The following is a 15,151-nucleotide window of genomic DNA, read 5'->3' on the forward strand; positions in this document are numbered from 1 at the left end:
TCACCAAAGACCCATAGTTCCTTTCATTGTTAACGGTTAAGTTCAAGACCTGGGAGTGACATTCATTACACTTCACCTGACCTCAACATCAAGCAATTACTTATTTCCCATAAAAGGACATGAGGCCATAATGTCAACTCCACTGCAAGCACTACTCTGTCTTCTACATCTCTGTGTATATGCTGTACTTGAATAACCATAGAAACACATGCAAATAATACTATAACTACACCTCATTCTTTACTATACTTCTTCCCCTGCACTCAGTGACTCCAAGATAAAACTTGTATCTAAAGTCTAGGGCAGACACAAGTTTGAACATGATATAGGTTGACCACTACTATCACTTTGCATCTTCTCACTCCACTTAAAATAATTAATTTATTTGTCCATTCATATCTACATTTCAGATCTAATACTTACAGTGAAGTTACTATGAATATCTAAACCATGTTTTAAAGGAGATGATACAGCAGAAAGAGAAACAGTAAACTGATATTTCACTGAATAGAAAATTAGTTAAATGCACTCACCAAATCAGTCCTGACAAACCGCTGAAAATACTGACTCTGAAAAAATTTTCTCAAAGAACTTGTCAGAGCTAATTCTCTACGAATTTCTTCATATTCAGCTAAGTAATTTTCACGTGTTTTCAAAAGTTCCACAACTCTTTCAGTCAAGTACAACACTTTAGGTCGACGCTCAACATAAAAACGAGGTAGATGAAGCAAACTTCCACTACAATTCTGACTTCCACTCTTTTGATGATGTATCTGTAAGCAGAATCATTATATATATTAACACACATGAAAAAAAAGCCTGTATTAATGAATTAAAAACAGTAATATCATCTTCAATACAGTTCTTAACAGTATATAAAATAAGAGTTTTGTCTATACATTACTCAGAATTTAAAAAGAAATTGTATTTCTGAATCAGTCGCGTCCACAGTAACAAGGAAATGCACTTTATAATTTTCCATTATTTCTGTCTGTATGTATGTATGTATGTATGTATGTATGTACGGGCATCATGAGAAAATGGCTGAAGAGAATTTAATGAAAATCGGTATATTCTGTTGCTTAGTCCATATCACCGCCATGCATTATTAACTGTAAATATTGTTTGATAGTGTTAACTAGCGATGGTTTTTTATCACGATTGTCTTCAGGAGTAAAACTGTCTGGTCATCGGTCTGTATCGACAAGGAAAAATATGAAGATGACTATAAGAAATGAGTAAAAATCGTAGAGAAACAATCGCTTGAAAAATAAGGCAAGAGGGAGTCATGATAGAAGGAAGGACTCCCTTTACATTAGCTACTCTAATATCCCAGATTCGGAAGGAAACTAAACGTGAACGCCTACAATATTGAAAGCTCATAAAACTGATCAACAGTAGCATCATATTGACCAATGTTGTGATGTGATTAGTCTCTTCTGCTGCCAGTCAACTCCGATAGATGGATTACTGCTGTGTCCCAAGTAAAACAGCATGCCTGAATACAGGCGGAAAGTAGCTAGGGAGTTAGATAACTTTGCAAATTCTATGTTATTGTCCTGTCAATGATGGGTACTACAGCTAGTATTATATAAATTTCCTTAAGGCAACACTTACAAATGGCCATCCTCAGCAATCAAATTCTGAAGGAGCACTTGATGTCCTGAATCTTGAGTCATGTCTAATATCATGATTAGAAAGGCATTTTGGTATGATGAAGTAGTATTGAACTGTGTCTATTCTTTCAGTGTCTTGGGGTTTTGAAATACAGAGGGAGGCAGCAAAAAGTTACCGCACTCTGCACGGGATGTCAGGGGAACAGACTGCTCACAATCCAAGGCTAGACTCGTCCAGCTCCATGGCTAAATGGTTAGCATGCTGGCCTTTTGTCACTGGGGTCCCAGGTTCGATTCCTGGCCGGGTTGGGGATTTTAACTTCATCTGGTTAATTTCTCCGGCTCGGGGGTTCGGTGTTTGTGTTCGTCTTAAATGTATAAGTTCAATTCATCAAAGTCGATTCATAATTTATAATCAGAAACATACAAAAAATCGTCAATTCATAATTAATAATCAGAAACATACAAAATTGTAGCTGGCTAAATGGTCGTTAAGACCGAAAGCCAAAATTTAAAAAAAAAGGCTACACTCACTGGTAAACTATAGCAGTGTTGGCAGGTTTCCAGTTTCATTATAAGAGGCCTAAATTTAGTTCAGAGTTAATAATGAATGAAGCTGAAAACTAATGTACATCGTATCATACCTTCCTCAAAGCAGCTGTTGAAAATTATGTTCATCATTCTCAATACAAACGCTGCATAGACGTGAAAAAATTCTGAAACAATTGTATCTATGCCTCAGAAATGTCATGTCTCAGTTGTCTAACATTTCATTCTCCAGGGCTCCAAGAGTACCTGGGTTGTTCTTGTACACTTTCTGTTTTAAAGTTTCCCACAAATAAAAATCACACACACTTAAATCAGGGGAACAGGGGCCAAATTTCAAGACTAAGTATTCACTCACAAACACTGTTCTAATGCATGCAATGATTGATGAGATGTATGGGCAGTGGCGTTATCCTGCAAGGTAGGCATACTTATTTTCTTTCTGAGTCAACATTTCAAAGAATGGTTTTGGTATGTTTTGCACATAACAATCAGAGTTCACAGGATCATAAAAAGAAAATAGGGCCAATTATCATGCATGCAGTAATGCCACACCAAACACAGACTTCCTAACTGTGAAGAGGAATCTGATGCACTACATGAGGATTCTCAGTATCCCAATACCTTGAATTCTGAGAATTCATATACCCACTTAAATGGAAATATGCTTCATCCTAATTAAAATAGAAAGATCAACCATACCATCATGAAGGGATTGCAGCATCTACTGACATAAATTTACAAGGGTAGCTGGATGCCGTAGTATTAACTGATGAACTCCTGACACTTTGTAAAGTAAAAAGAGTGGCATTTTCAGTCCCTGTAGTGCTGATCTTTGTGAAATACCATGCTCCTGCACCAATCGGCGTGAAGATTTCCTCAGGCTGTTGTACATTCTTACTTAAATATCCGCAAGCTTCTCCTCTGTTAATAACCACTTCTGTGTTTCTCTCTTCTTGCTTAAAACAGACCCTGTTCCTCGCCATTTCCTCAATAACTTGGTTATATATTGTATCAAAGGCACTGCAGCACCATGGTAGTGACGTAGAAATTTGCACATGGCTCTGTCATACATTTTTCTTCTTTAGAAGAAATGCCTTAACTAGAACAATGTCAGCATACTAATAGCTAACACAAATGACATTGGACAACAAGTGTAGGAATGCAACACTAATAATGCTTAAAACATTTCCTCAACAAGAACTCCTCTTGTAAACTAAACAGTCATTCTGTATGCTTAATGCTAACTATGATGACTATACTGCCTGATCACGTACTCTATCACCATCACTAGGGAACATAGCAAGCATTTCCGCAGTCCACCTGTGCGGCAGATCCAGCTAAAGTGCCAGTAACTTTTTGCTGCCTCTTTTTGTACAAAGGGTTCTAGAGTGCTAAGGGTGTGTCCTTCAGGACCGCTGTCAAGAATTTCCATGCTTGTGTTTACGATTGCATATTCATGTTCTGTTTTTAATAACTGGTTGGCAAATGCAAATTCTAAGCTATAGTGACAGTTTCCCTGCACTGCAATCTTCCGTAGAATGTGTTCTGATGTTGAGTTTGCATAATATAAATCAGAATGCTGAGTGCTAGTATAGTTGGGGGGATTTGAATAACTGCATGTTAGGGAGCTTGTGGTAGTTATCTTCACAATAGTGAAGTCTAGTAAGTTCACTGATTTCTTGGTTTCATATTCTGCTGTGCAATGTGGGTTTTTGTGAAAGCTCTTTATATGATCTCGTAATCTGCAGGCCTTCGAGCTGAGCAGCAGTCGCTTGGTAGGCCATGGCCCTTTGAGGCTGTTGCACCATGAGGTTTGGGGTTTTTATATGAGAAAGAAGTTATTCACGTTGTCTGGTGTTACCTTTATATAGGAGAGTACCACAAACACACCAGTGTGGGTATATTATGTCACAATTTTTTTTTTTAATTTGCAGTAGGGTAGAATGTTTTAGTCATAGGATAGGACTTTTCAGTGTCCAATGTGCAGTTATGACAAGTTGGATGTAGTGTTTGTGGTCTAAGTTAAAGCAACTTTGATTTGTGATGATATAGAATGTTGTGACGTTCTTTTAGTAAGTTTTTTTTTTTTTTTAATGTGTTTTTGATATGTTCAATGTTTCTGTAACAGGTTACACTGAGTGATACTAGTGTTGAGTTTTACCACATCTTTACTATACTTTAAACATGTCTCATGTCAAGTTATAAACAGTACAGTATATACTGTTTTTATAGAATGAGCTAAGCACTTGGGGTATGTATAGCTGGGTATACTTGTTTCAGGAAATATATCAGAAAAATTAATTAACTGTTATGAATGAATTAATTAAATATGGGAAAAAAAAAAACCTACCCTATTATAGCAAGAGTTGGAAATGCTTCCTTTTGGACAAGTATCATAGCATAAGATATTTCGATATACCTTCCAGAATTAATCCTTCAATATTTAAACATTTTTAATACAAATGTCATTTTTCAATTCTTTCATATGGTGGGGGTTTAAAAAAAAAAAAAGAGGATGATGATAACAGCAAGCAAGCTTGTAATGATTGCCGATGTCATGAATAATCATGCCACCACTTCTCCAGTTTTACATGGAACCTGAACTAGAAAGACGTGGCTGATGATGATGATGATGATGATGATATGACTAACATGTTCTGTAAAAGTGTTTTTTTAAATATAAATACACCAATTTAAGACAGGAAATACCATTGTTTAAAATGTATTTATATTTAGATTAGGAAATGAAATCTCAAAGAAAGTAGATGAATACTGTTCCATGGGCAGTAGAAAAACTAATGACAGCAGAAGTAAGGATGACATAAAATGCATACTAGCACAAGCAAGGAAGGCCTTTCTTAAGAAAAGAAACTGGCTCACTCCCAGCATTGATATAGGAATTAGAAGATGTTTTTAAAAACTTTTGTCCGGGGCGTGGCATTGTATGGAGGTGAAACATGGACAATAACCAGCTCAGAAAGAAAGAGAACAGAAGCTTCTGAAATGTGGTTTTACTGAGGAATGCTGAAGGTGAGATGGGTAGATCAAATTACGAATGAAGAGATAGTGAATCAAATTGGCAAGAGGAGAATGATTTGCTGAAATCTGACCAAAAGAAGAGATAGAATGATAGCACACATCTTAAGACACCCAGGACTTGTTCAGTTGATTTACGAGGGAAGTACAGGTGGTAAGAATGGCAGGGTAGATCAATGTATGAATATGACAAACAGATTAGAGTAGATGTAGAATCAGTGTTCTCCCTAGGACCTTTTTACTGGGCACACCGCCCTGCCGTTTTTACAGACTGCCTGGCTAACATAATCTAGATATGTGCTAGTTACATACTGTTAATACATATTTGAGTCATTTGGTGTTCCAAATCAAAATTTAAGTACTGTAAAACTGTTTATTTAAGATAAAACTTCAATACTGCCAGCATGATTGCAACAATTGCGTCGGAGTTTAAATGTTTTGCTTGACTATCACATGGTGTGCATGAGCGATCCCTCAATTAGTGTGGAATCTCATGGGAGCACAAACCCATATGGCACTCCAGAGCAAGAGAGTGGTAAGTTCCAGTGTTACATTATTATGAATGAGGAGTAGAACACTAGAAATTTAAAATATTCTGGTATGGCTTGCTCATCATAACAACATTAAAATATTTCAATTTTTCAGTTAAGTTTACCTGTCTGATATTACTGTTAATGTCCTAAAGAGAAAAATTTGAAATTTGATCATTTTCCTTTTTATGTAGTATTCCCCACCTGGCTACTCATTTCTGCCACCTGGCTGACGAAAATTTCTGGGGAAAACATTGAGAATGCAGCGGTTATGTAGAAATGAAAATGCACAGGACAGGGTGGCATGGAGAACTGCAACACATCTGTCTATGGATTGATGAGGCAAACAACTTCTATCTATCTACAATAGAAGTCCACTATGGAGAGTATGACATATAACGAGAACCCTGTTGTAATGACAGTTTTTGTACGTCCCTTCAAAATTCCTATATCAAACTGTATGTTATCCTTTGGGTACAGCGAGATCCCTATCACTGACGTATCTGTTATTACGAGCGATTAAGTGTGCATGATTTTTTCCATTACCGATATTTATGCGATTATGGTGCATGTGATTGATCATACTCAGTATCGTTTCCTCGCTATGTCCACTAGCGAGTTCTCTCATTGACATTCGAAGGCATTGTTGGAGTCAATTTTTTATACCCGCTGACTGCTGTTCCATAAAGAAAATTCAAAATGAAAGAAAACAGGTTTTCATAAAAAATGCAAAATTAACATGTCCTATAACAGTTGTTAACATGTTAAAAATAAAGGCTGAATAAACGATCACTTAATTTTAATGCTAAATTAATTAAGTAAGAAGGGGACACACCTCAAGATATGGCAGAGTGCGTCATTGATTTCAGAGGTTAGTTTATATTTTCTCGCGTCTGGTTAAATTTCGGAAAGGCTTTTATCATGTAAATTTATAGCAAGAAGGTTTATCATTCTCTACTGGTGCTTGAAGTATGTTTTCATACATACAGTACAGTTAAGTTAGGTTAGGTGACGCTGTTTGAATAAGAAAACTGAAATGTTTGTCACAAAATGCAATCAATCATGTTAGGTGTATTTGCATAATAAATGCGTAAAGAACATGGTCAATAGCAGTTGTTAAATCATTATAAATAAAGGCTAAAGTAAACAATCGTAAAATTTTAATACTGAAATTAAGTAAAAATGTGATACACCTCAAAATATGGCAAAACACATAATTGATTTCAGAGATTTGATTACATTTTCTCACGTCTGGTTAAATTTCAGTAAGGCTACTCCCATATAAATTTATAGCTAGAAGGTTATCACTTTTCTACTGGCTCTTAGATATGTTTTCATGGTATATATACAGTTAAGTTAGGTTAGGTGACTCTGAATAAGAAAGCTGAAGAGTTTGCCACAAAATGTGACCTTCGGTATCGTTTTCTCGCTATGTGCACTTGCGAACTCTCTCGTCAACATTTGAAGCCAATGTCAGAGATGGTTAGTAACACCCATGAACTACTGTTCTCTAAAGAAAATTTGAAATTAAAGAGAACGTGTTTTCATAATAAATGCATAAATAATGTGGCCAACAGCAGTTGTTAACTTGTTAAAAATAAAGGCTGAAGTACATGATCGCTTAATTTTAATGTTGTATGCTGATTCTTTCTTTTTGCTTTACCTCGCACTGACACAGATAGGTCTTATTGGTTATGATGGGACAGGAGAGGCCTAGGAATGGGAAGGAAGCAGCCGTGGTCTTAATCAAGGTACAGCCCCAGCATTTGCCTGGTGTGAAAATGGGAAACCACGGAAAACCATCTTCAGGGCGGCCGACAGTGGGGTTCGAACTCACTATCTCCCAGATGTGAGCTCACAGCTGCACGCCCAACTCACCCGGTATATACTGAAATTAAGTAAGAATGTGATAAATCTCAAGATCGAGAATACATCACAGATTTCAGAGGATAGTTTATGTCTTCTTGCGTCTAGTAAAATTCCGAAAATTTTTAGCAAGGAGGTTTTATCATTTCTCTACATGCGAACTTGAAATATGTTTTCATGATACATATACGGTTAGGTTAGGTGACGCAGTTTGAAGAAGAAAACTGAAATGTTTGCCACAGAAGCCTCTGGAGTGATACTATAATTTTTTCAGAACAAAATTACACATACACTTTCATGTAGTATCAGATTTTGAAAAATAACAAGGAAGCCGTGGTGTGGATAACATCCGCAAAAACTCAAGTTTTGAACAAACTTATTGCCGTTTAATACTGATTTTAATGTGTATGGGGGTTTTCCTGAATTTTATAAAAAATGTGATATAATGACAATCCGCTATAGAGTCAATTTTTCGCCGTTATGAATTCAAAGAGCAGATGAGTGAGTTTCCAATGCTTTCAAACAAGACATTCTCAACTAATCTAACAGAAAATAACTGTCTTCCTGGATTGCTGAGGTTTAGCATTGGGCTAGCATGCGCCAATATACACTGGCGGAAAAAAATATCCAAACACCATGAAATAAGGAATGTAGAATACAGAAATTTTGGCAATATATTTGTCGAGGTAACATACTGATTAAAGGTACAAGACTACAGGTTAATATCCATGTGAGAAAAGCCATGGCTAATGTGCCATGCCATTCATAACCAGTGTAATCACCTGACTGTTGAATGCAAGCATGTAAACGTGTATGCATAGTGTCTTACAGGTACCAGATGTCAGCTTATGAGATGGAGTTCCATGCCTACAGCACTTGGTCGGTCAATATAGGGACTGTTAATGCCAGTTGTGGATGACGGAGTCCAATGATGTCCCATATGTGCTCAATTGGGAACAGATCAGGGAATCGAGCAGGCCAAGGCAACATGTTGACACTCTGTAGAGCACGTTGGGTTACAACAGCGGCATGGGGGTGTGCATTATTCTGTTGGAAAACACCCCCGGGAATGCTGTTCATGAATGGCAGCACAACAGGTCGAATCACCTTATTTTTCTGCAGTCAGGGTGCGTGGGATAACCACAAGAGTGCTCCTGCTGTCATAGGAAATTGCTCCCCAGACTAGAAATCCCGGTATAGGTCCAGTGTGTTGACGCCGCAGACAGGTGGAATGCAAGCGCTCACCTGGCCTCCTCCTAACCAACACATGGCCATCACTGGCACCAAGGCAGAACCGGCTTTCATTGGCAAACACAACAGGCCTCCAACTCCATCCTCCAATGAGCTCTCGCTTGACACCACTGAAGTCGCAGATTGTGGTGGTTTGAGGTAAGTGGAATGCACGCCGTAGGGCATCTGGCTCGGAGCTGTCCTTCAAGTAACCGATTTAATAATAATAATAATAATAATAATAATAATAATGCTATTTGCTTTACGTCTCACTAACTACTTTAACAGTTTTTCAGAGACGCCGAGGTGCCAGAATTTTGTCCCACAGGAGTTCTTTTACGTACCAGTAAATCTACTGACACGAGGCTGACGTATTTGAGCACCTTCAAATACCACCGGACTGAGCCAGGATGGAACCTGCCAAGTTGGTGTCAGAAGGCCAGCGCCTCAACCGTCTGAGCCACTCAGCCCGTAATCGATTTTGAACAGTTTGTTGTGTTACTGTGGTGCCAACTGCTGCTCGAACTGCTGCTGAAGACTCAGTTCGCTGCGCTACAGCCATACGCCAAATATGGTGGTCCTCCCTCTTGGTGGTACCACGGGGATGTCCGGAGCCAGTTTTCTTGCGAGCGTACCTTCTCATGACCACTGCTGCCAGCACGATAAAGTGGAGACATTCCTGACAAGTTGTTCTGCAATAGCACGGAATGAAAACCCACTTTTACATAGCCCTACTATACGGCCTCGTTCAACCGCAGTGAGTTGTTGATACTGGCCTCTTTGTCGTCTTAAAGGCATTCTTGACCCACTCACAGTCGCTAACTAATAATCTCGCACAGTACAGCCTATTTAAAGCAAACCTGATGTGCAACGTCACAGGAGCCGCTACTAGCGCCACGCTAATGTGATTTGTGGGAAATTTTAATCAACGTCATCTTTCAGATTAATAAACACACCTACCAAAGTTCATTAACCTAGCACAACCCCTTCTTGGTGTTTGGATATTTTTTCTGCAAGTGTATAAGAATTTCTATTAGTGCAATTTGTCACAGAAGACAGTAACGTCCAGATAGCTAGATAACATGATCACCTATATAATTACATACATATGCGAAATACTACTCATTAACTCATCATCAAACCGATCAGAGTGAAATCTGCAAAGCAGTCCCTCTTAGGTCCTAAGTAGTGCCCAGAATTTCATGCATTTGCATGCTTTTACTTAAGGATTACAAATGTATGCTTATGCATATGTGTACAAAGTATGGAATTTTCAGTTATTTGAACATTATTTTATGGTGCATATAATTGCATATTTTCGTGATTGTGATAAATGCATCATATTTCAATATTTTAGTGTCCATACGGTATATTATAACAGTTTTAAGAATTTTTATTTCATGATTTTGACAAATATATCATATTTAAATATTTTAGTGCCTATGTGACATATTTTAACAAGTTTTTAAGTTTGTTATGTTGTTATTTCTTCATCTGGATCATACTGGTAGTAACGTTACATTGTGGGTGATGAAGCAACTCGTCACATGAAAAGGAGTAATACTGATGTAACAATGAGATGCAGTGAATCCCCTGTTGCATCATCCTTCCGTGCTTTGAGCGTAGCTGGTGCCTGGCTGGCAGTGTTACCAACTGTACGGTCAATACCATACAAATACAATATTTTGCCCAGTGTACGGTCTGACTCTTGGACCACAAGTATTATGTACGGTTATACAGAAATTTTGTAGTGAAATGCATTCTTAAAATAAAAGAATCTTTCGTGCTACATAATGAATATTTCTACGTCTCATTTCCCCTCATTTCTACTGCCACTAATTTTCGTGATTTTACTCCTCAAAATTGAACAGATTTTAGTTCCTCTTTGATTTCTGATAATTTATTTTTTGACCATAGCTGTACATATAGTGTTTTTCATGCATATAGCTTTCAACGAGCTGGTATACAAATAAATGAATGAATTTTTGAGCCATTAGCTGAAGTTCAAACAACAATGCTGACTAGCTTCCGTTTAAAGTTTTAAATTATCTCTCTCTGCCTTGTCCTTACCGCACTGCAATGCCGATTGTGAGCACAAGTTTAATAAAATCTAATTAAAGTGAAACACCGAAATAAACTCACTGCATCTACCATACAACTGAATTTCCTATCCTCTTTACATCAGCATATACACGCTCCGGCAGTACACTTGCTATTCCTCTCAGCAGGTCAGCAGCATTCCTTTGTTGCGAATGGATCTAGAATGTGGAACTCCCTCCCCCATAACATTAGAGCCATAAAGTCGTCTTGCCGTGAGCATCTCCTTGATGTGTGTCGCCAGGTTGAACAAATTTTGTGGAGTGAATACGTGTGCAAATGTACGTTTACTGTGCTTATGTTATTTTATGTCATGTTACTCTTAATTTGTAACAATAGTTTTAAGATATGACTAATAACATTTATTGTGCTTACCGTATTTCACGGCATAATCGTCGCCACCGCGTAATCGTCGCATCCTTTATTTTCAATACAAAAATCGGACTTTAAACCTTTAATTACATAATCGTCGCACGTCCAAATTTTGTTCACTAATCTGGTTAAAAGGTAAATGGAACTGCAACGTAAGTTGCACATGAATGCGCAATTTAAGTACGTGTATGGTTTATGGGCAATTTGGCAACACAGTCACGTTTGCGACATGTTGCACAACGTATAAATAAATAATACCGGTATATAATACGACGCATGGCTTACCGGTAGACTATCGGCAGTTTGACAACGTGGTCGCGAGACAGTGTACTATTTATTCACCACCTACATATTATGCTTACCGGTAGGCTATCGGCAGTTTGACAACGTGGTCGCGAGACAGTGTACTATTTAATCACCACCTACATATTATGAGTTCCCATTTGAAATACGTAAGGCTGTAAGTTATCGCTTATCGGCAACGTCGCCAGGAAATACCGGCTAGGTAGGTTGAATGGACCTCGAACCAGCCCTCAGATACAGGTAAAATTCCCTGACCCGGCCGTGAATTGAACCCGAGGCCTCCGTGTAAGGCTCCATGGGGCCGGCTCCTGTGTTATTGCGCACGAAGTGAAATCCAAGACGATAACGTAGATTTCCACGGAATTATTCAGCCGAATTATTTACGATGTCTCAGTTGTCATCGCTAAACTCTTATCTTACTACTACGTCATAAGTGTCCGGGCATGGGATGAAACCTTTTATCCAAGCAGTCAAGATAATTATTATCCAATGCTATTAAAGTTTTATTTTATAAACTCGTCAGTAATGTAATGTAAAATCATCAATAACTGGGAAGAAATATTAACCTAATTACCGTATGTTTAAAAGAAATTGAAAAAAATGAATGTTTGTTACTGACGTCTCGGAATACAGTCAACTATACAGTAGATCTACACCGCGCTAGCCAGAGCGAGCTTGCGAGCTTTGCGCATGCGCAGTAGTGTGTCGCAACCAACGAGCTAAACTGATAAATTGTTGCATGCTTCCTTGCTGCCTAACAGTATTGGCTGCTCTGGAATGGACAGATCACAGATGCATTTATTTGTTTCATATTTACGTGATTACTGTAGACATGTGTGCGTGAGAATTTAAGTTTTTAATTTGTGTTTTGGGTGTTGGCAGAAATAATTTGTTTTAATAGTGAACAATTACGGAAAGTAATTTATATCGCAAAACATTAACGTGTGAAGCATTTATAAGCGATTATGGGTAAATATAGAAACTATTTTGCGGGCTTCAAGCTAAGCGTAATTGCCTTCGCTGAACAGCACGGGAACAGAGCTGCAGAAAGAAAATTTTCTGTGAGTGAAAAGTTGGTGCGTGACGGCGGAAAGTAAAAAAACAAGCTAAAAAGCACAAACCCTTCTAGACGCGCGTTTAGAGGTCCTAAAACAGAGAAGTTTCCTATAATTGACGAAGAAGTGTTTAGGTACGTCAGTGAAATACGTAACAATGGCTGCAGTGTATCATATGAAATGTTACAAATTAAGGGACAGGAGGTAGCGCGCAAACACAACATACCGGTAACTCAGTTTAAGGCGACTCGTGGGTGGATTAAGGGGTTCATGCGACGACACAATCTGTCAGTGCGAAGGAGAACAACACTAAGCCAAAAGTTGCCTGCTGATTACACGGACAAGATTGTAAATTTTCACCGATTTGTCATACGTTTGCGCAAGGAAACTTCGTACTTGCTTTCTCAAATCGGTAATGCCGATCAGACTCCAATCTTTTTTGATATGCCTCGCAACAGCACTATTGCGCTAAAAGGATCACGGAGTGTATTAATGAAAACTAGCGGTAGTGAGAAGATGCGATGCACGGCAATGCTAGCCATTACAGCTGACGGGAGAAAGTTGCCGCCTTACATCATTTTCAAGGGGAAAACGATGCCTAAGAATATGCACTAGACGGTTCCGAAGATGACGCAGTGTGGCAGGGAGACGAAGAATCTGATACTGGTATTAACAGAGGTGAGGACGGCGCATCAGATAGCGAAACCTGCGATAGCGACACCGAAGATTTGGAATAAATTGCATACCGGTAAGTCCGCATTTCACAACAAAGCGATAATTTTTTGCAAGTGTAATATTTTAACTTTAATACTCAAATTAATGACAAATTAACTTAATACGTTCATTTTTATTTTCAGGTTGGAAAAACGTTCGCCGAATTGTTGCGAAAAATTATGAATTTTGTTTTAGACTATTTTAATTATTTTGATGTATAAACGCGAGTATTACGTGCATCTTAAATTTGTATCAAATACAATTTAGTTATAAATACATTTTTTGAGTAATACAAATACTGGTATTAAATATTCATCGTATAATGGTCGCACCCTACAATTTTTTTCGAAAATTTTGGTATAAAAAGTGCGACGATTATGCCGTGAAATACGGTATATTATGTTATTTTGTGACATATTACTTCTAGTTTGTAATGGTAGTTTCCAAGATAAGACTAAGAATACCGTGCTTATGTTTTTTTTTTTTTTTTTTGTCATGTTACTCCTAGTTTATAGGAAGAAGATCATTAATATTTTTCTCATACCTACAATGTTACAGAAGTTTGGTTAGGTGTATGAGAGGACCGTGAGTCCTAACTTCAATAATAATAATAATAATAATAATAATAATAATAATAATGGTGATGATAATAATAATAATAACAATAATAATAATAATGCTATTTGCTTTTACGTCGCACCGACACAGATATGTCTTACGGCGACGATAGGATAGGAAAGGCCTAGGAATTGGAAGGAAGCGGCCGTGGCCTTAATTAAGGAACAGCCCCGGCATTTGCCTGGTGTGAAAATGGGAAACCACGGAAAACCATCTTCAGGGCTGCCGACAGTGGAACTCGAACCCACTATCTCCCGATTACTGGATACTGACCGCACTTAAGCGACTGCAGCTATCGAGCTCGGTAATAATAATAATAATAATAATAATAATAATAATGATGTGATCTAGCCAATTAGTGTGTAAAAGATGATACCTCCGCATGTGAATTTCACATCCACTCAAAATCATAAGCAGCAGAACGTGATGCTGATTAGGAGGATGAAAACTTATCTTTCACAAATTGGCTATTTTGTAAATGATGATTATTATTATTATTATTATTATTCACCTATTTTAAAAGTAAAGTGGAGACAAAAATCTGTGAAGAGAGTAAATTATGTATGTGTAAAAAAAATAAAAGGACTACATAATGAATTAGACTGTACGGCCCTGCGGGCGAAAATAGATCAATTTTTATGTCGTGTGTGGTTTTCCCATCTTCTGAGGTTGGCAACACTGCTGGATGGCCACTGGCTGTAGTGTTGTAACGGTGATTTAACTGGATGCGTGCCAGCCAAATTAGGTTGTGCCTACAAAGTGTGTGTTAAAAGACTTTTAAATGCCAAAAGATATACCAACTTTGATTGGTAGACTAACTAATTTACAGGAGTTTTCAAGTGACTTAATTTCTACATATAATACGGTACTGTTCTGTGCGGTGTGTGCAAAAAATGTATTAACCATAAAAGAGCCTGTTCAAAAGCAACCAGTAGAGGGTTTAGGAAGCAGGGTGACAGAAGTTTCTTATGACTTGTGCCAGGCATTTTTAGCTGCTGATATTCCCTTGTGAAAAATTAATAATCCCACATTATAATGTTTTCTTGCCAAATACACTCGACAACATGAGCCTGAAGAAAGTACATTGTGTAAGACATTGTTACAATAGTGTAATTTCAAATTTACAGAATGAGCTAGCGGATCAATGTCTTTTGATGTAACCAAT

At 37.8% G+C, this 15,151-nt stretch overlaps 1 protein-coding gene across 1 annotated transcript in view; it reads right to left on the minus strand.

Moving 5' to 3' along the window:
- LOC136857680 (general transcription factor 3C polypeptide 1) overlaps nt 1-15,151 on the minus strand; it is a 340,092-nt gene that overhangs the window by 277,333 nt on the left and 47,608 nt on the right. Inside the window, exon 7 of the mRNA XM_067136529.2 lies at nt 534-773. Within this exon, the coding sequence (XP_066992630.2) occupies nt 534-773 (240 nt within the window). The remainder of the gene's footprint in view (nt 1-533; nt 774-15,151) is intronic.

This window comes from Anabrus simplex, chromosome 1 (assembly GCF_040414725.1).
Source record: "Anabrus simplex isolate iqAnaSimp1 chromosome 1, ASM4041472v1, whole genome shotgun sequence".
In the NCBI taxonomy this organism is placed as follows: Eukaryota; Metazoa; Arthropoda; class Insecta; order Orthoptera; family Tettigoniidae; genus Anabrus; species Anabrus simplex.